General features: G+C 25.5%; 1 protein-coding gene across 1 annotated transcript; it reads right to left on the bottom strand.

The window, feature by feature from the left end:
* Window positions 1-6,094: 6,094 nt before the first annotated feature.
* On the bottom strand, window positions 6,095-22,324 carry LOC136972994 (uncharacterized). The gene is made up of 5 exons (XM_067267676.1): window positions 22,130-22,324; window positions 15,942-16,077; window positions 11,720-11,862; window positions 10,922-11,063; window positions 6,095-6,992 (listed from the first exon to the last, which is right to left on the bottom strand). Exons 1-5 carry the CDS (start codon window positions 22,176-22,178, stop codon window positions 6,761-6,763), a joined length of 702 nt encoding a protein of 233 aa, XP_067123777.1. The 5' UTR covers window positions 22,179-22,324; the 3' UTR covers window positions 6,095-6,760.
* Between the last annotated feature and the right edge of the window lie 1,800 nt (window positions 22,325-24,124).

The following is a 24,124-nucleotide window of genomic DNA, read 5'->3' on the forward strand; positions in this document are numbered from 1 at the left end:
TTTTTATTTCTTTAGTCGGGTAACTTTAATCTACAGTATCGGATTTTATAGGCATATTTTTCATAGAATATATTACTCGATTTTTTTATATTGATATTAAATCATCTGTAAAATAATATCAACCAGACTTTTCTTAAACTTAAGAAGTAAAAAGGAAATTAATATAAATTTATGTTTTAATAAATTATTGAAATTCATTTTAAAATGTAAAATTTACGCTTAAGACCGTGCATTTCCTCGCTACAAAAATTATGAGAATAATTAAATAAATCATATAACTTAAAGCATATTTTAAATGAAATATATGAAGACTTTTCCTATAAAATGTAACTACACAAGTAATACATCATATATTGTGAATAACGTAATGATTTAGATAAGAATTATACAAGTTATTTTAGTTGCTGTTTACTTTAAGTTGATACAACTTAATACAAGCAAACTTTTGTTTATTAAAACTGAATTCGTGAATTGATTTTTAATATAAATTGAGTTTACCTAAAAATATATTCATGCTTCTTTATCATTTTTAAATATATTACGAAGACAACAGAGATTGATCACTTAGTCAGTGATCTTTCTCACTTGAGATTCCTTATGATTGATACTTAGCAAGTTGAAATTTGTGATGCTGATTACCCAAACTGATCACCGTGCTTCTAAATTTGAGTAATTCTAAGAAAAATCACGATATAATATTAGACTTCGTGATATAGGTACACTTTAGTATGGCACATCAAGTATAACCATTCATCATTTGTTACAGAAATGCCATCAAGAAAAGCCATTCTGTACACTGGGTGTCAAAATCGAACAATAGGAATTCTGGCTTCAAACTTCTGATAGAACCTACAAAAGACAGTTGACAATGTCCCGACATGTAGTAGGAAGCCACAAAAAAATAGATATATTTTTTTCTATTTCTTGCCAATACTACTAAAATTCAATTTTTATTTTTTTTTTTCTTTCAATTTTTTTTTTTTTTACTAAGCTCTTCGTAAATTGCTAGGCGTTCGTCACATGTAGTATACTGTACCAACTTTGAAAGGAGGTAAAAACTAAGAAGCGCAGCAATACAATAGGATTTTTGACTTGTATTCTTTCTTTTCCATGCTGTTTGGGTACTATTTTTTGTTGTTAGAACTTCAACAACTTTCCTACTTTGATATGTCACTGATTTCTATTGAATACGTGGAGTTTACAAGGTTAGAATCCCGGAGAAATGATGAAAATCCATTTTCAATATACCTTTAGATGTTTTTTTCTTTATTTGACATTTTACAGAGTGATAAAAAGGGGTCAGTTTTTTGTAACATGTGTCTTAGATTTTTGACAAAATAAAATTTTTTTGTTTTTTTTTACTAGTTTTTAAACGCTTTTCCCATTTCGAATCAGAACATTTTTGTAAAATAAATAAAGGAAATTAATTTTATTTTATACTGGAAGTAATTTATTCACGTTTTTATTATTTTTAATTTATTATTGAATACTTTTTTTTAAATCAGGGATAGAAATTTATAACGCGTTAAAGCTCATTAAGGATAAAAGCTCATTATTTTAAGCTTCTTTAATATTTAAAACCCTACTTGAAAATCGAATATCCAGAATTATAGCACTCATTAGGTTATTTTATAACGTAACCTACATAAATGTAAATTTGTCAGTTTCTTATTATAGGACGGTTTCTCATGCAACTAATCGTTAGATAGTTAGCATATTGCATTGGGGAATAGAGACACGTGTCGTTCATTCTGATACGATGCTGCATAGAATCACAAATCATGATTAATTAATGTATGCGCGAGTGTGCTCGTATTTCTCTTATTGTGATGTTAATGGCGGATTTAAATAGTCTTTCTCTCTTTTTTAAATCCTTTAATGTTGAACTAATGACTCGAAATAAATTTTGTAATTTGACTGTTGTAATATCTTATAATGTATTATAGAGGATGTTAAATAGAATAAAAGACTAAGATAATAAAATTTTATATAATTACTGGGCGTTTCGCTGTCTCTAACGTTTCTAGAACTGCCACGAAGTCGAGGATTTGCACCCATTTTACTGTGATATATTGTAGCTTAGTCTGTTTAAATAGGAAAATCGTTAAGTAAAGGTCTAAATTGTAAAATATATAATGCATTCATAAGCATTATACGGTTGCAAAGCGATTAAGCAAAGTTTGTGGTTGTATAATTTTCATCTCGTGTGCGATATTAGATTACACGCTACATGGCGCGATTCGCAAGCGATTTGTAACTATTTAAGCGCGATAATGGATTTAATTATATTCAATGTTTAGAAGATTTCGTACTTTGGAACGATAAATTCGCTCGTCTTTTTATAAAGTAGCGAGATAAAGTTTTCTACTTTGGAAATTTGACAGCAATTTAACACAAGAAATACCTCAAAAGAATTACACTTTAGTTACTGCAATTGACCTGTCGCAAAAACTGTTGAATGGATAAATGCTGATTTATCGTTAAAAATATTTTATTTTAAACTTCAGTTTATTCCCTTAAAATTTACGAGTTTATCATTCAGTTTAGATGCTGAAGAAAATGAGAATTTTATTCAAAATAGTCGCAATTGAGGTTTCTTTTTTCCAAAATTAATTTTTTCAGATTAAACTCTTCTTAGTTTTAAAGATAAATTCTAGAAGAATTTGCTATAATTTTATATATAAAAGCAAATAAAATAAGATAAAGAAGATACAATAGGATTTTCTTATCTAAAATAATGGATAAGAGAGAGATAATTCATTTTGAGGATAAATGAGCGGATGAGAATGATCATAAATATTAATGGAAAATGTTTGAAATGTTGTAAAAGACACAGGATATAATTCGTTACAGGATATCCTACAGGGAAATCGAATATATTAATTTGAGGTTATACTAGACATCAACATAATTCATTTCAGGAAATCCAAATAGATTAAGAATATCCTTTATGGATAATGATTTTGTCATAGTAAATTATCTCGTCTTTCCTTCAGGAAAATGAAAATTTTACGTCATAAAGTATGTTAATTGGCTACGGAATAAGAGATGTAGGAGATAAAACACGAATTTAATTAAAAATGTTATTAAAAAGTAACACTTTTTGTAAAGAAATTATAAGAGTCGCAATAAAAGTTGTCTCCAGATACCTCTGCCCAAATATCTATAACTGTATATTATAACAGTATAAAAGCGAAGAGTTTCAGAAGATAATATCTCGAAACCTTTATACTAACATCTGACAAGCTGACATATAAAATTTTTAAAGTGAATTTAATAGAATTTTATACTCAGCTAAGAATCGATAATACTTTTCTTAAGCTACTTAACACGCTATTTATGTGAAACTATTGGTAAGAAGGGTGTATGTTTTGTTCTCTAATTTTATTCTTATAGCTAACCGTTAAAAGTTGTCTGGAAAAACGAAAATTGTGTCGTAAAATAGTTCATTTCAACAGTTTACTTTCGATCATATCCCTGGAAAGAATGCACAAGAGCAGTAGAAGTAGATACGCTCTTACTCTCGGTTTCTATTCAAACAGAAGTCTTTTTTCTCATAAAATACGACTATTAAAACTAAAAAAGGAGGTTAGTGTTAATTTATTTTCGACAGTACTTCATCAAGTCGGTGTTCTCGACTTCGCTCCATTTATTGGCTCCTCTTTTATAAATGTCTCAACTTACAATGGTATTTCGGAGTTATAACACGAGTTTTGCTGGATATAACAACTGTTAATGTTAGAATAACACTTCTATATCACTTTTCATTAATATTATAGCATGTTAGAGCTAGTAAACTCCATTTGACGATGTATAGATTCGGAGAAAATCGCTTTGGATCCACCGATAACGTTCAAATTTCGAAAGATCGAGTATTTAGTTTTAATATTTTACATAATCGCGACGTATTCGACATGGCCAGCCAAAATTTTATTGATTCGCTTCAAGATCTATCTAAAGATAACATCCAAAGTAGGATTTTATGTGGTACTTCTCATCGCTGTATTGTCACACATTATAAGCGAACGAGCGTGACGCCACGTTACCGTCGCGTCAATAAAATTTCTTTGTATAAATTGTTACAAACTTCCTACCTATTACGTTATTATACGTTATTCGGAAAAGTTTTGATAGCTTTAATTAAATTTTATATATTTGTTAGAAATCTTACTGAGGTAAGTCGATACTGTAACTCGCGATGCGGCAATGCCCGACGCTACGCGAAACGCCGCGCCAAAAATTTAAAATACAGTTTTTAACAGTTTTGAAGCGAATTAAACAACAATTATAATGTTAAAATTTATAATTTTATAATTAAAAAATAATCCCCCTTTTTAATGGAATTACACATGTAAAACTTCCACAAAAAAAAACAATAGCTTTTTGCATACTAAGCAGAACTTAGTGTACGTTGGCAGAGACAAATTTAGCCAAATTAATCGATTATTCCATTAATTCTGACGCATAATCAATCAAAATCACCATCGATGTGTTTATAGGACATTGTTAGTTTAGTCCGACTTGGAAAAATATAATCTTTTGTCAGACAAAATCGAAGATTTCGACAGAAAAGGGAGGGTGTGTGAATGACAGAACACCTGCTCGAGACTCTAACCATTTCCTAGACGTTGGATCACGCTAGAAAGGTGCCACACTAATTAAATGAGTGATAAAATGATAGTTGCACGTGACGTAGGTGACATTGTGTAGCTCACTTTTGTTCTCAATGAAACTGTGATTAATAGACATGTGTATAGAACATTCGTGTACACGCATCGATTATATGTTAGGTGACAATCTCTTCGGTTTAAAGGGGCATAACTCGACCGAATAAGATCTCGACAGACGATAATCAATCACTAACGAAAAGTTAAATGAATATTTAAATTATTTACAAACTTGTACTCTTTTTTATTATCTTTACACAAAGTACAATAAAATTTTAATAAATTTATCTTATATATAGTTGATATTTATTTTAAAAAATAAATTTATAAATACGTAACCATTAAAATAATCATTCTAGAAGTGTTAATATCATAGATGAGAATTCGATTTAGTTTCGTGTTTGCTCCTAGTTTAGGGCTAAATTGATCTTAATGATGTCATGTTCACAATAATGAATCAATTGTTCACAAATGAATTAAATAGCTGGCCCAAGTTTAAATCATTCTATACAGAATTTAGCCATATTCTCTAGATACAAACGTTATAATTTGTCTTTCTGTACTTTAAATTTATATAACTTATATAAGAATTTAAATTAAAATGAATTCAAGTGAATAGAAAAGAATAGAATTTTGAATTACTGAGCAAAATATTCACATTTTAGTAATAATTTAAAGACTTTGTATATAAAGACAATTGCTTTCAATAACTGCAGTCACCTTGAAATATATAATATTAAGAGCTGAAAGATTAATATCTCATTGAAATATTATTAGCATCCTTTATTAGTCATAACCTTTTTTTGCTTAAGAAAAACCTTACATATCTTTTTAAAAATTTAAAAATAATGAGAACAGGTAAAATCTTTATTAATCATATATATATATATTTATATATATATTCGCGATACAGTTTCTCTCCCACACGTACAGTACATCTTTACAGTTTATCAATTATCATTACCTCTGCAAATACTGCAGCGAGAGTTAACGGTTAATAATTTGTGTTCACAAATTTACTATATCGCGTATCAGTTCGTCTAGACGATAAGCAACTAATACAGAATAATTCGAATTAGTTGGCTGATGGAGTACAAAATCTGTGATGCACGAAGCGTTGATGTAACACTAAACCTCCATGTTAGGGATTAGCTGGTGATAACGTGTAATGATACTTTAATATCATGTCTAACAAATGTTGTGCGAATTTATCGTTCTGATCCGATCCATCCTTGGAAAGATGATGATATTTAGAAACGAACAAATATTTTCATATAATTAAATTAAATTCGTTTCCATAACTCAAATATTTTGATTATTTTCCGAAAACTTTTGCAAAATTCCTGTTGTAACTTCAACAGATTCATTACAATCCCTTAAATTATCATTTTTGATATGTACTTATCTATTAAAATACTCGTATATCTTTGATGCCAACTTAGAAACGTCAATAATTTTGAATTTAATCGCGTTAGAAATGCATCAATATTGTTTTGCATGGGAATTTTCTTTTATATTTGAAGTTGTACTTACTTTCCAAGAAAAAATGATACCAGAAAAATTCAACAACATTCGTTCTTTTCTAAGAATAGAAGCAACAATAAAAATTATTTTTAAAGAAAAGCATCAAAATTTACATTGCAATGAAACCTTTCTTACAAACTCATATTCCTTCTGATTAAAAAGATTATTCCTTGAGAAAGAGAGAGAGAGAGGAAGGGAAAAAATGCATCAAAAAACTTTCTTATACAGAAAAAACTGCATCAAAACATGTTTTATAGAAAAATTGTATCAAAACATGCTTTACACAAAAATTCACAAGAAAATATATTTTATAAAGGAAAAAAAAATTAAGTAAAACTTTTTGCAGTGAAAGAAAGTTATCGTAATTCAATTTTCTGATTTTTTTCCTCCTCCTTATAAAAATTGTAGTAATGGTTTACAGTTTTAACTATAAATAGTCCATTCGTCTTTCAAGTTCAAGATATCTTTGATTGGTTTAGTTCTTTCGGGAATAAGTGGTAAACACTTTTCAATCGATTTTTCCTCTGTACAATACAGTTTAATACAAAAGAAGATTGTTAGATTAGGAGTCACTTTAAATGATTTAAGACAGAAAATACAATAAGAAAATAAGAAAAGGACGTTAAGAGATTTATATTTGCTATACTGCACGCTTCTGATCCGTAAGTGTATGTGGCGCAATGTTCGTACATTAAGTGTGCCGATATCTTCTCCAAGTGCTCTTGAAGAAATTCTCCAGCTTCTGATCCACAGTCTTGAGAGACGTGAAGATACTTGCAATGGACAAATTCACGAAAAGCGCTAGATTAAAATGAACAAAACTTATTTTAGAATATGTTTAACATTTCTAAACTTACAGTATAATGTATACGATACGGTTTGTAATTAAATACAGGGATATTAACGGAGGAAATTAATTTGAAATCTTTCTATGACCATTGGCGGTTATTTGCGATACACGCAAGACACGAAACGTCTTAATAGATGATAATCGGATGGTTACTTCAGTAATGATTAATGAAGAATATAAAATAAGCTGAAAAGTATACAATGTTATACCTCAAACTAAGGATACTTCTATTTTTTAAACCCATTATTCTTAAGAAATAATCACTAATGAATCTTCTTTCAAATTAAATTGATATTTCGCCTGGCTTGAGTATTTTCTAAATACAGATCTATATTAATTTTTAAATTATTTTATGAAAATAACGGAAGAATAACGAACCGAGTAGAAATATAAATAGTTCTATGACGTAATTACATATTCTTAGGGAAACTTTTAATTGAGTTTCGTCTTCAAAATTATTGTGTTTATTTACGTTGTTTAAGCAATGTAAAACAGTAAATAATCTTTAATATTTCGTTTGCTTTTAAATCTATAACAAATGAATACATTTTATAACATATTTTATTTATTTTACTACTAGCATTGCAAGCGTGACAGCAGTAATGACACTTAATGTCATTATACACTCGCTAAGAAATTTAAAATTGAGAGGAAACACTTGCTGATTTAAGATCTTGAATAAGAGTTCCCACCTAAGCTAATTAGTAGAAATTTTGCGCACATAAATAATTAAAAGCGAATAATCTTGTTTTCAACAAACACTACACAATAAAATCAATTTAGACGAAAATATTTTGAAACAAACCAATTGAAAATTTCTATTAAATACAATCATTTATACGGTTTTATGACTCAATTACACAATAAACGATCTTTAAAAGAGCAATGACAGATTAAATAAATCAACATTGTACCTTTTACTTGTTTTGTAATAAATAAAATTTGAACAAACAAGAAAAAAAAAACAAATTTTAAATTTGGAAATTTAATTAAAAAATACTAAATAAATAAATTAAATTATTAAATTTTGTTAAATGCACATTACTAATTAGCACATTACTAATTAGCACATATATAATCTGTACATTTATTTAGCAGTAATAATATGATTAAATGTTTAAGAATTGTATGTTTTTTCCTCTAAAATAATATAAACATTAAGAAAAGAATGACATCTCAACATTAAATGTAAAATGTTGTATTCATTTGAGTATTTTCTATGGAAAATTCTTCTGTTTTTTTAACAATAATAATAATACTTTTAGTTTTAATTAAATAATAAATAAGAAATACTTTGATCTAAATAGTATTGTGAATGATAAGAGAGATATTCTTGTAGTAAGATGGGACCCGAGCCATTCATAAATGCGTGACCCTATCTTTTTCGAAAGCCATAAAAATGCATAAATAAAATAACCAAAACAAATAGAAATAGATGACGAATACTTTACAGTACTTTCGTGTCATGTGTTTTACACAAAATAATAAATTTTGAGAGTTTTCTGTGCCCGAACAATCCGAAAAATCCCGCTTGTTCTCTCTATTTGAGCCTGCATAGTCTAAAGAAATTTTACATATGTTCTGAAGAAGTGTATAATCAATGATAAATTATAATAATATACCATTTTAAAGTTGTCTGATTAGATCTGCTTTTTTATTTATAATATTTCGCTTTTGTTTATACGTATATTTAATAATTTACATTAAAATTTTCATCACATTATTGATAGTACGGCATTTAATATACAATTTTTACTTAAACTTGTCTTCGTAGTTAACATTTTACATGCCACATCTATTATTTCCTTCATTCAATACTGCCTCACTACAATCTGACATTTAAAAGCACGATTCTTTGAATAATTTATCCTATATTTTATTATTTACAAGTTAAATATCAGCAGTTTTCCTTTAATAATAGCCTACTAATTTTAACTTAGAAATATTCAAGAAGGAGTAGCTAGAATTTAAAATAAAATAAAATAAATGTAAACCTATATATTAAAAGTATGGATATTCTCGTTATTATAAATAATTAAAAACTTTTTAATGTATTATTAAAAATTTAATAAATATCATATTTCTGATATATTTAATTTAAATACGTGTAAATTTAGATATTTATATTTAATGATCATTTAGTTTTCGTTTGTATAGTTTATTAGAAATGGGTTAATCGATAAATGTAATTTTTATACGTATCAATGAAATATTTATTAAAGGTTTTTAATAAGTGATTATTATTTGTTAATATAAAATTAAAAGAAAAAAATATATATATATATATACAGTAAAACATTTATTTAATATTTAAATATTCAGAAAACTTCAATATCCTTAATGGTTTAGTTAAATGTCTTGAATTTTCTATGATGTACTTGAACTTTTCCTGTAGAAAATTTTAATTTTATTATTTAAACTTTCTTATTAAGCTTAGTTATTATTAATTAGTACAGTACATTATTAACGTTTTAATGATTTATATACGCGAATAGATTAGGATTTTCCAGAAATTCTAACTTTTATGTGGTTAATATATTATTATTTTACGAGTTATTCGAAATATGGAAATAAATTTCGTGTGTGATTTCTCACTACACTAAGAAGAAATTTATGATTTTTTTTTAATATTATTTTTCTATGGTTCATCGATCATATTCAAATTTTCATAACTGAATATTTGTTAGAATATATTGATACTCGTGCGGAGTCATTCTTCACTAACTCTTGCTTCCATTTTGGAAAATGGAATTTGATAGAGCGTCATACGCGATGTTTCAGATAAAATTTTGTTTTCTGGGAATTTTCCAATTCGATAAATTTACACTCTATTGCTCTTTATTCCTACTGAATTTTGATTGATAAAAACTGTTATTATTATATTTCTTCGCTGTTTTTTTTTCTTTGTAAGTATTAATTTTTTTTTCTATTTTTCTGTAACTTGCTCCAATAAACTGGTTCTAAAAATTGGCTTTATTCTAGAGCTATAAATCAATATATATATTTTTTTTTAAAGATCAATTTTTCAAATAAACGTATTGAAGTTTACTGAACTCAATGGAAATTCATTAAATATATATTTTAAACTTTATTAAAGATATTTGATATAATTACTTTTATAAAAGCTCATTTAAAGTTTATTCTGTACTTTATTAAATATATAATGTGTTTATACGATATTTCATAGAGATTTTAGGTTTATTTTCGAATTTTTTGACAAAATTAGATAATTTTAATGTACTGTACAGTACAGCACTTCTGTGTGTAGATATACTGTTTAAAAAATTAAAACTCTTTGATATTATATCTATAATAAGATTAAAATGAAATTTACAGCTTAAATGGATTTATTAGAGTGTTCAATTTTCAATTTGTAATATGTATTTTAATAGAAAAAGTTCAAAGCTTATATAATATAAAACCTTGTATCGAATACGAGCTTGAAAGATACCAATTCAGCCATCTTATAAATATGTTAAATGCATCTTAGGATGGCTCGCTTTTAAATTTATATATAAAAAAACTGAGATATTCAAAATTTGTTAAAAGTACCAATAGAAAATCTTCCATATTAGCATTCATTGAAATCATTCGAGTAGAATAACAACACGATACAAATCTGAATCCTCTCTACTAACAGAAGATACGATTGTGCTATTTTAAAACTTTATACATAGCTGCGAATAATAATCTAGTGAAACAATTACCATTCTTAATCTAACAATTACACTAAACAAATCTCTATTTTGTCAAATCTATTTAAGTTAACTGTAAAGTTTTCTGTTTAACTTGTTGTCAATTAGATTTGTCATGCAATAAATTTAACTTTAGAAAATTTCATGTATATTTGTTCATTAAAATTATAAAAATATACACTCACCAACACGATTTTCTAAGTCCGTCTTCAACATCTGGTTCGTCTTCAACGTTTTCTGATAATTTCAGTATATTCTGGTACATGGGAGCGCATTTATCTTCGTCCAGAGATATATTTTTGAAACATAGTGCGTGTCTTAGGTATGCTAAATAATAAATTATATACATGTATATAGATCTATATTAATTTTTAAGCTGTTTTACGAAATTAAACTTGCAATTTTATAAGAAAATTGTATAGAATTATAAATAGTTCTGTTAAAGTAATTATATCATTAAGTATGCAGAAATTACTGCGTGCAAAATTATAAAAATATATTGTATCAAATATTTTAATCTAAGAAAATATTCTACCGAGATAAAATTTCAATAATATTATAAAACTTTAATAGATTCATATATCCATTTCGATTCGGGAATTACTTTTTAAACTCTAAAGAGTACATTTTATTTCTTTTTTTAGGAAAAGAGGAGATTATTTATTCAATAACTAAATATCTTTTAAGCTTTAAGAAATATATATATATATATATACTTATAAAAATTTTAAATTTTATTTTTGAAGTGTTTTTCATATTCGTAGAAAGAGTTATCTCAGATTTTAAATTTGTATTCAACGACCCACAGGAAATCTTTTGCATGCATTTTCTTATAGAAATTTTTAGAAGTTTGGCATGTGTATTTTTTCGTAAAGATTTTTATAGCAGACTCTTTTTTTATGCAAATAATCCCCAAGATGATTTTTCTACTCAACCAAAATGTTCTACTTTGTATAGGAAAGAGAGGAAAAAAACCCTCTTACACTGTTGAATCGGTCCATCGACACAAAGTTCTTCAATCACCTGTCGAGCACCTGCCACTACTTGATTAAAGACTTTTCTTTGTACGGGGGTGAAACAAAGTTTCATATGATCATCCACACATAATACACTCTCCTGAAGGTCTCTGCAATTAAAAATAAATCGATAAGGTAGTTTATAATTAATTTAATTAATGATAAAATACTTTAAAAATGTACCTGTAGATTTTATTTTATCGCGCAAGATAATCAATTTCGCTAGAAATGAAAATAAATGGACGGACGCTGATTATACGTGAAATTTGATTAGCTTATTTAAATTTAAAAATATCGTACGCATCGCTGATTGGTGTATTTTATTTTAGACAAGCCGATGAGAGAAAATACTCTGTATTTTAATTCAGAATTAAATATTTAACCGAATGCTAACAACGATTATTTTTTTCAAACATTTAATTAAATTATATAAACAAAAATATCTACTAATTATATTTATTTTTGTCAATATTATCATAAATTTAACTTAAATAAATCAGTATGTCGCGAAATAAAAAATTATATAAAGTTAAAAATAAACATCGTCGCTTTTTATTGGTCTATTCAAATTCAAATAAACCAATAAAAATGTATGGTGTATAAACGTATGGAATGTTTTCATATTTATTTATTAGATTTAACGATATTTTTTTTGATATTGTCATTGTATGTGATGCAAAAATAAGCAGATAAATAAATAAAAAATTTCATATTTTAAACATTATTCGGATCTTTATCGATAGGAAATTCTTAACTAATAAGGTTAAAAATATTTTAAAGTAGTAACTAAATAATTATTAGGGAGCAGACCCTACCCTATGGTCTTGGATGAAGAAAGGAAGAGATCGAAGTGACGAGGAAGAGACAAATAATCAATTTAAAAATATAAATAAAATAAAAAGAAAATATATTATTTTCAAAAAAAATGTATGTTATTTTAAGGTTAAGTACTTCGTTTGTACAGTAAAATTTAGAATTCAGGACGAGTATACAATAGTACGATAATAAGCTATTTCTTTGTATAGTTTTATTCTCGTTTTCTAAAATAAATAAAACTTTTTTAATTATATTTATGCACTGGATGAACACTCCAAATTTGTATATATTTTAATATAAAATTTATAGAAGTATCGATAAGAAAACTTCTTAACATTTGTTTATTAAAAAATACGCGTATGTCACATAAATATATGAAACAAAACAGGAAAGACATTTTGAAAAATTAGTCTTTTTACTTATTATTTTTTTTTTTTTTTAAATTTTTCAATAGAATTTCTTGAGATTATTATGTAAAATTTTGCTTCCTTCATTAAAATTCTATAAAATGAAAGATATTCATAGAATTTATTTACGTTAGACGTTTCCAATTTTTAATAAAGTCTCACTAAAAACAAAAACAAATCTTCATCCATGAATATAGTAACTGTTTTCAATTAAACTGCTAATAGCATGCTCTTAACTGTTGAAGGAGAAACTAATATTCAAAAGACGTTTACAAGTTTCAATTCTCTTTTGTTTTTTTTTTTTTTGAGTTAAATTCAAATTCCTGCTATTCATATAGAGTTATATACCGTTAATTAATAAAATTGTTAATTAAAATTTAAATAATTTAAAAATTATATAATTTATTTATTTCTTTTTATTTAATATAAGTTTTAAATTATTCTTTCTAGTCTTTTATTTCAAGTTAAAGTTATTTAAAGTTTCCTAATTAAAAATACCGATATTAAATTGAAGAGATCAACTTATAATTGCTGACTTTGTTATTATTTCGTTCATTATTTTTATACAAAATAAATTATTAGTATATAAAACTAATTTGAAGATTACATTTCTTTTAATTAAGTTAATTAAGAGAGCACTTTATTTAAAGCCTCTTTCGTTTGATATTTTAATGTATCGTATAGGATGATACATATTCATATGAAGTTTCTTGCCTAATTTGATTTATTTCAGTTCCTCACATAGAATTTTTCAGTGTAATTCGTTTTTCCATAATAATCATTAATGAAAAACATTATTTATTATTTTATATGATCATAAACTATTGTTTTAATTAACAAAAGCAATTTAAAAAAGCACAGAATTTATGTGTTTATAACGTAAAAAATAATAATTAATTATAAAAAAATTAATTAATTATTTTCAGTGGGATTTTGCATACAAATTAAGAAATTTTAATGACAATTAAATTTGCTAACTTAATAAAATTTAAGCCAAAAGTTATTTTATTAACACCAAATTCGAAACTTGTATGTGTTTTATTTTGTGTTTTTACGATTTTAATTTGAAATTCTCAATTTTTAAAAGCATAAAAATAATAATAATGAAAGGAAAGAAAATATAAAAGGGCTTTTGAAGACAAATAACAATGCAAATTTTATGTATATTTTAAAGTATTTGTTTATAAAGAAAATGCTAGTTGTAACAAGAGTAAATTTTTACTCTTAACAAACATTTTAAAAATTTATCCAAGATTTCTAATGTCTTCTAGCATTTCTAAACTATAGAAAAAAATCGAATAGTTATTGAAGATAAGAAAATATAACTTATACATACGTATATAATATTTTCTAGATCAGTAATTGAGTTAAAATATAACTTAAAGAAGAAATATTATGGGTTTATATATGCACAATAGATAGGCCAGATAGAGCGTTAACTAGTATAAAATAAAATTCAATATTTACAGGATTAATTTAAAATTTAAAACCTGTTAATGGAGAAGTTCGTTGCAATATGACAATTTAATCCAAGTAAATTAGGCCTTCTAAATAGCTTATTTATTCTGAATTATGTGTGGTATATATAGTACAGTAAATAATTTTAACTAATGCCATCATTTTAATTTACTAAATTTATATATTAAATAATTATTACAATAATAAATGAGTTATTTTATTTAAGTCATTCAATCTAGTAGAATCTGAATAAATAAATAAGTAAATAAAAATAAAACAATTTATAAATATTTAGCGCTTGTTAGATCTATTATAATTACTATAATATTTATAATATAATATAAAATTATATTAATTAATTAAAGTCATTATTCTAGAATTAATTATAATTATTTACATAGTGTAAAGTTATTATAGTATTTATATTTATCAAAGGCACTCCTATTTAAAATTATTATACATAAATAGTTATAACAATTTATATACAGATTTAATTTATTATGTATCAAATATACTGTACTGTACATATTGACATTTATGGATATTTCTCCGGAATATTTACATTGTAGAAAAATATAAAAAAAATTATTTATAATTTATTATAAGAAAATGAAAATATTAAATTATGCATTTAAATCTAATTTAATACCATTTTATTTTAAGGTTATGAGTAACGTAAAAGCATTGAAAAAGTATTTCTTATTAAAAAAAAATAAATATAAATTGCAAAAACTAACCTCCCTTTCTTCCATATCATTCTTTTTTATTTTGACTTTTCAAATTTCTTCGATTCTGTTTTGTTAAAGTTAGAAATTGTATTCCTTCGCATCTACTATCATTTATTGTATATCAATATATTCCATTTTTCACCATATCAAACATATTTGATTTTACTCGCATAGAATAATGCCTCAAAAAAAGAACAATTTACATAACTGATCCAACTCAAAAGAATGTGAAACCAAACATTGATGGATCATTATGACTCCTATTTCGTGTGATGCTTACTAGGCATATTTTTGCTTGTTATCAAAGGTTGAGAATCGATAAAAAATGTTTTTTTCCCTTGTCAATAACGCTGATGTTTGCAAAACTAATAACAAGAAGGATAACAATTTTTTTTATAAAAAAAAAATAATATATAATAAAAATTTAAAAACTTTATATAAAAATTAATTAAAAATAACTTCTTAAAAGAGATTGCAAAAGTATTACAAAGTGAAAGTTAAGTTTCGGTCTTATTGGCGCATTCATATTTAAATCAGCCAATAGGTCGTCGAGAGAGTGTAATTTAAATTTAAATTAACGAATAGACGATTTTCTTGTTTTATTTAAAAATGTAAATTCGTTCTCAATTGGATAATTGAAATTTAAATTTATAATTAAGATAAATAAACGCTAACATTTGAATTTAATAGTTTGAAGTATTTAAAATGTAACTACTAATTATACTTTTTTCAAAAATTAATATATATTTATTATACGAAGGTATAAAAATTACTTCATACCTACAAACATCCAACAATTCTTGTCTGGTTGAAGCAAAGGCCAAATCATTATTCGCAGTCACTGATTGCAAAGAATTCAAACAACGATGAAACTCCTCCAATGTACATAGCTCCTGTTCGGTGTTTGTAGCTAAAACTGCAACAAAATTTAATTAATTTAGAAAATGCATAAAGATACATTTAAATAAGTGAAAACCTGTAATGATTAGAACGGACAATGACACCCACAATATTACACAGACAATAGGAACTACCAATATGAAAATAGGACCGCTAATACAACTTTTAAGTCAATATTTACACGTCACGTGATGGAGTGCTTTTGAATGACGTCCCCCAGCTGCATTTAATACAGCCCGGAGTCAAAAATGATTCATTCCTCCTCCCATATTGACGCTAGATCAAATTATATACTGTTGACTTTTATTCTTATAAAAATTTGTTGGATGGAATTGAATATAAATATATTAATTTGATTTTATAGAATTTATTTTAAATTTTTTTTACTTTTTATTCAGAAATATAAACTGGTATGCTTTCCTTGAATAAAAATACAGAAAAATTAATAAATAATCTATTCCGGATTATCGAAGTAGGCGTATAATTCAATATAAATGAAATAAATTGAAGGTTATTTTTATTAAAATTTTTTAAATTTCTGTAATTTTATTGTTTTTTAAGGCGATCTTATCGATTTTTTTAACGAAAATATTTAAGAATTTTATCATCTTGCTTAATTTTGGCCTCGTTCATACGCTATATAGTTAGATACAATTATTATAAGAGATTAATTTTTCTATAATGTACTATATTTTAAATTAAAATTAGAGATAAATATCATTTTTTCGGATGCTGAAACCTCAATAAAACGAATCAAAAGTCAGCCATCTTCGAGCAAGCTTGGAGTATTGCGATTACGTTTCTGTGATACGCTGGTACTGTACTTGATTTCCCCATATATTAGTGAGGAATTTAGCCCTATTAGTAAGTCACGTGATTCTAGTAAGTTTATCATCTTTTCAAGAGTCGCGTGACCACATTTCTTGTCTTTTTATAGATAAATTTATCTCAACTCGCAAGACTTTTATGTCATAAATGTGACGATATTTTGAGTTCATTTCCGTAGAAAGTTTGTAGCACTTTTATAATGTCATTTAGTTTTTCTGTTAAAGATTTCAATCAAATCTAAATAGATCCAAAACATCATACATGCTATATAAAAGCTTTACTTTACAGTAAACCGAATTCTTATCTGAAAAGGTACTACTTCCATTACAAGTAATCCTATCAAGTTTCAAATTATTTTTATCGACTTTACATATGTAACACTACTTTAACATTATAAGGAATTACTGTTGACTAGTAAATAAAAAGAAATTTTAAAAACAGAAGTATTACAAACGTATAAGTATTTCTCTCAATTACCGAACTTCTTGTCTTTTCTAATGATGCTACTAGAGTAATATTAAATGGAAACATCTCTGGAGCTTCTGTAATTCAACAAATTACTTCTGTTACCTGATTAGCAAATTATTATTGATTATTGTCGATTAGATTTGCAATTTTCAATCCTCCAAAACATAATTCAATTTACAATTTCTTTGTTGTAAATTATCATTCCATTCCTTCGCCGTTAACAAATTACTACTACTTTTGTGATTTTATAACAAACAACCTCCGGCTTAACAGGAAAAATTAAATAAGAAAAAAATAATAATAATAATTTATATAAAATCTGTTATTTTTATATTTCATTTTAAAACATTTTTCGAGTCATAATTTATTCATACAGTTCGAATTTTCACTTAAAACAAAAAAGTTCCTGGATTAAATTCCCTAAAGATATTATTTTACGAATGTTTTGTTTATCATAAAGATAATAAGTTTATTATTTTGAAAATTATAAATATACCGTAATTTGGATTATATGAAAAAATACATCCGTATGTTTTTCTTTCCTAAAAATATATTACTTAAACTGGAATTATTCAAATTTTCTTTCATAGTTGTTTCGTAAATTAATGAGTAGATATTCGCCCTTAGATGTGTTAAAATCAACAAAGATAGCATCTTCATTCACTGTACATGTATAAATATTTACAAAGTTTTTAATTAGAATAACTATTTAATTAAATCTGTAAAATGTATTTAAAAAAAAACAAATTAAAACATGTTGCGTGGCCAAAATTCTTTCAGTATTAGCAGTAGTATTTTTCATTCAGAAACAGGATACTCGCCATATTTAATACAATAATTATCCTAATTGGCTGGAAGTTCTGATTAATGATAATGAAAATTCGTACAGATTTTACAGGGTTCAAATCTAATTAATTTTACTGAATTATCAGACAAACTCCTGACTGAAACGAAGATTGAAGTTACATTTTTATAAGTCTAGAGCATCTTTTCAATCTAGCAAATTCTGCTTTATAGCTCTATCTATTATAAGAAATTCTTCAACACGAGCCTTTATGAGATCTCTAAAGTCCCAACTGGATTAAGTTTTCTTACTACGATAATAAAAAAAAAGAAACTTGATCTAGTTCGGAGTGGGGAAACCCTATGGACGATTTAAAAGAATTGTGCCAGTCTTTGTTCCTGATTTCCTTACGTTACGATGCTGTTGTCAGATATTTCACGGCAGCATGAGCATTATCCGCGATTAAATTTATAATATGAGATTAATCAAGGATAAGATTCATGCCGTTACGAAATATGGTGAACGTTTACGCTAATGGTTACGTATTGGATGGTTGAAAATTAGATGTTTAATCGATAATAATTTACTATTCGTGTAACAAAATTATGCTACCACTTACAACTATGGTTCAATACTTTCTATGTAATATGTTTTTCAAGAACATAACTCAATATTTATATACAGAAATTTTAATATACTTCACCCATCGTAATTCTATGATTATGCCATTGATATTCTATTCAGTAAATTAAATAGTCAGAAATATTGTTAAATTTATAAATAAATTTAGTTCTTCTTTTTCTAATTTTTATATCTAGAAAATTAATTTTTTCTGGTGTTTTCGAGCTTCAAAAGTAAATGGTACTTAAGCTCTTATTTAATATAGTTTAAGAACTTCTAGACTTAGTTTCTCTGTTATTAACTCTTCCTTGAAAACGATTCTAAAACTTTTTATATAATTCAATAGAACTTTTGCTATTTTCTAAATCTAAAAATCAACTTCTTTCAGAATATATATTTTATATTTTCTGTATTTTATTTCTATTTTATTTTTGAACTTTATGGCTATAAGTCTAGAATCTTTATGTTTTATTTCTCTGATATTTTTTTTTTTGCACCTTAAAAAAAGTAATCAACTCCTTTCTGCATACAATTCCATATATTTTGTATAAGACGTTATTTCACAGATTCAGGAAAAAAATCTGTTATTTTCCAGAATTCGATTTTGTTATTGTAAATTTTAAAAAAATTAACAATCTTTCTGTGTATGCTTTTAGAGTTTTTATATTTAATTTCTCCCTTATTCTTGAAAACTGTTCTAAAAAAACCGTTCTAGAACTTCTTCAATTCCTTTTATTTTCGAAATTTAAAAAATATATATATATATAATTCGTATGTGATTGAGAAAAAATCCGATAGGTAAACCGTTTCTCTATTGTTTATATATATTTTATTATCCTTTAATAAGATATTTATTAAATAAATACAATGTAGAATAATATCGTAACTTATTCCGCAGAAGTAAATATTTAAAAAGTTATTTTTCCAATTCGATGAAAGGAAAAATAAAAAATTAATTTGGATGCGAAGTAAAACTATTCTCGTAACTAACAGATGTAATAGGAACAATTAGTTGATAGAGTGAAAAAAAATATTTATTTTGAGATAAAATCCACAGAAAAAAACGCCCTTAGTTTTGTTTAATTCAGTTGTCTCCAATCGTGATAGAGAAAAGTGAATATAATTCGAATTTAAATATTTATTATACGTTTTATTACTACATAAATTTGTTGGAAATATGAAAAAATAAGGGCATAAAGTCATGTTTAACGTAATTTTTCAATCATCTTTACCTAGAAAACCCGTTAACGTGCGAGTGAATTTATGACCTGTTGTAATACTTCAACTATATGCATATAGAAATAACAAAGGGTCAATTCATTAACGAAATGAAATTCATAGCTAAATGAAATTATATATATATAGCAATATAACGATACAGAAATTGATTCAGATTTCGTATGAAAAGATCTTTTCCTTTTTTTCTCGATTTTTAATTTATTTTCTGTTCAGTTGTATCTGTGCGAGACGTGTAGAAAAACCATTAAGTAAAATAGGAGCAGTGCGAGTTATTGTTACTAAAAATATTCGTAATGCTATGTTTTAATCATTAAGAAAAGAGGAAATTGCACTAAAAACCGTACACAACAGAAGAAATTTAAAAAAGGAATCTTTCGAAATTTATAAAATTAAAATAATATATTGTCTAATCGTGTACATGGGATGCTAATGTGTAAAGATAAGCTTTAAAGAAAAATTAGCATTTTCACACTTAACGATTATCATAAACCTAAATCTGTTGAAAAGTCAACAATACAACTCCGCCCAAATTGCACATAAACAACTAACTCGGTAATATAAATCTAATAAAAATTAAAGATGTGACATAAATTTTATTAAATGAAGATATCCGGTAGAAAAATTTATGAAAAATTGACTTTATTATTATTATTATTATTATTAATTTTTTTTAAATTTTAATATTTGATATTAAAGTTCAGACTTGACTATAAATAAATAAAGTATAATTAGTAAAATTTTAAAGTGAATTCTCGATATAATTGAAGTTGTATAATTAAATTTATGATAGTGTTTAATATTGCGAGCACGTTGAGTGTAAATGCGACGAAAGAGTTAAGTTAGTCGCTCGAACTACCATCTCATACACATTACTACGTTACTCTCAGTCTAACATCATAGTGGCTTACTGACCGTTTGAAAAGCTCATTGACACGAAAGGAGGGTTTCAGATAAGTTTATCAATGTGATGGCGTGGTCATTTCAAGGTTCAGATTTCCTGACTACAGCATATTTTACTTGGAAAATTACATATTATTTAGGAATTGTGAACTTTCCCGAGTTGGTTCCTATGTTTATGTCGATGGCGGTTTGTAAAATACAGTAAATATTTTATTACTTTAAAACTAACTTTGTATTCATTTAATCCATTTATATTCAGAGTTATCCTCGAAAGTTTATATATATTAACATTTAAAAGTACACTTCAATTATGGATTAAACAACACTAAATATCTACATAAATAAAAGGCAGTTTATTGCTTTGAACCTATGATTTTATATTATTTATTTAATATTTGTGCGTTGTATATCTGTTAAATTGACATTTTAATAAATCTGGTATAAATATATTTTTTTTTCTAAAATGATTATTATAAATATTATTTTGTTATAATGATAAATTCAATCATAAAAATACATACACACATACTCAGACTGTATATATATTTCTATTATATAGAAGTTATCCAACTAACTTATACTATATTTCTCTAGGGAATTTTTTTATATGTTTTATTTATATTTGGACAATTCCTAAAGGAATTTTTCTGCCTAATTCGCAAAGAATATTTATTACATTTTAAAACCGTATTATAAAAATTTAATAAAATATATTTGTATATATATATATATATATTATTGAATGTTTTTGTTTCGTAATATATGAAAATTTTATATATATTTTAATATATATTTTTTAAAAATAAATATAAAAATGCTTATACTAGAATAAAAACTTATCGTACTGAAAGAAAACCGATATCTGTACATATTTTACTTGTGTATCTCGCAGCTAAATACTAAAAATTTCATATAAATATTTTAATTAAGTATACCTGAAAGAAATTCTACGTATATTTTTTTAATTTTGGCCTCAAAAATAATTTAAAAAATGATTTAAATAACAATATAAAATTACATCCTTTAAATGTAATTAAATAAAAATTCAAAATCCTTAAAAAAGAAAGTTGCAAAATTTTAAAAAATCGACAGATAATAAACTAATAATATAATTATTATTATTAAATTTATCATAAATATATATATATATATATAAATTATATTTATATTTTGGAAAGGATGGAGATTATAATGTATAAAAATAATATAAATTAGATAAAAGTCAAACCTGGTAATAAAACCAGCAAAATGTCCAGACAAGAAAGTTCAAGTTTCATGGAAAGTTGTACACTGCACACGCACCAGTTAGACAGAGAAAAGAGTTGGTATGAGCTGCACTGATCACTGGCTTCTACTGACAAGGTAGTCGCGATCAGCTCGGAACATCGATCTGGGAATAGACCTCGTGGCTGCTGAGCAAAGCGTCAACTCCTCTAGCCACTCTGATTGCTTCTGCTACCAAATTCAGTAGATTTATCAAAACTTCTGACCCAGAACGACACATCCTGATAAATATTAACAGCGTGTATATAATTATAACCTACACTATTCTCTCTCAAGCTTATATTTTTACACGTATATCGATTTATACGAAGGATTATCCTAATTCCTTACGTGGTTGTTTATATACCGAATTTGTCTGTAGAAAAATAAAAAAAATAATCGCTTGTTGAATAAAATAAATAAATATTAGATAAATTGGGTTTATTGAGGAAAAATGCCGGATGGTAGCCTTGGAAAATGAGGAAAGATTGAGGGAAGAGATTTAAGTTGATAGTGAAGATGATGGTAGTTAGAAAATATGTGTTCATGTACGGGGGAAGATGTTAAGTTGCTGTTTTGGGAGAAAGGCTGTTAAAGAGAAATTTATGTTCAACTGAGAAGTTTTAACTGCGTTACTCGCAGTTAAAATCAAGTTAAAGGGCTAGAAAATAATAAAAATGAAATTTCGTAATGGTGTAGTAAAACGTAATTAAAATGCGGTTTATGTTAAGGAAAGCCTTTAATAGAGTTTATGCTCAATGAATTAAATTTAATTGAGCTTACTATAAGAAAGGCTACATTGATTGGACTTATGTTTAAGGCGATAATTTAATGAAGGTTTACTATTAAGAAGGCAACTTAATCGTTTACTTGTTAAAAAGTATGCTAATTAGCAAAGGAAACTTAATTCTATCAGTAAGTAAATAATACTGAATTATTTAAACTTTATTTTTTTATGTATAAAATGCAAAAATTAAATTTAAAAAAATAAATAAATAAAGTGCTTTAAAATATTTAAATTGTGTTTGCTTTAATTAATAAAATTCTTCAAAATTTATTATAAAATAGAGGGGGATTTATTGGGCTTAGAAACCTTTAAAAAATTTAAAATATATAATTTTGAGGCATAAAATTGAGCAAAATTATATTTAATTATAATTTTAAAAAATTCAAGTTAAATAACAAAGATAGAATTTATGTCAAAATAAGTGGAAAAACTTGGTCTAAACGAAACGATCAGAAGGGAATTAAAGCAATTAAAAGAGATTTTACATTTAATTAAGCGGGATAAAAATCATAATTAGAAATTTAAATCTGACAAGAAACAAAAGTAATTTGGATTAATTGTTTTATTTTTTATTTTTTTTTACCCTTTAATTTTTATGCAATTTTTGCCAAAACTTTTAAATTTTCATCTTTAATGCCACTACTCAAATAAATAGTTTTAAAACAGAATCATTTGCTAGAGAGACGGATAATTATTTACAATTAAAGTCATTACCTTGCAAATTTTCAGCTTAATTTGATGAAAAATTGCGCTTTAATGGGAAACAAGCTTCAAGCTATATTATAATGAAAATTCACTACGTTTGATTACGTAGACATAAGTTTAAATGGCTATTTTTTTTTAAAACAAATGTAAAATGTTTTTTTAAATAATATTTAAAAAGAGGGAATTAAAATAAAGTTACTTACAGTTTATACCACTAAATATTAAAAAATATTTAAATATTTGTTAATTAATAAATATTATAATATCTGCCTCGAGCTTTACTCAAAAGATGGCGTTGAATAGCAGATTGGGGAGTTTGCCAACTCGAACAGTTTAATTTCTGTCGAATTACCTTGACACCCGTTACATTTTAAACGATCAAAGGGAAATCTATGAAAGAATTTTTGCTTGATAAAGCACAAAGTTTAAAACGAAAAATAAATGTTCTTTAATTTCCAATATCGGTTA

This window comes from Centruroides vittatus, unplaced genomic scaffold (assembly GCF_030686945.1).
Source record: "Centruroides vittatus isolate TY-2023 unplaced genomic scaffold, ASM3068694v2 contig_1074, whole genome shotgun sequence".
NCBI classification, from domain to species: Eukaryota; Metazoa; Arthropoda; class Arachnida; order Scorpiones; family Buthidae; genus Centruroides; species Centruroides vittatus.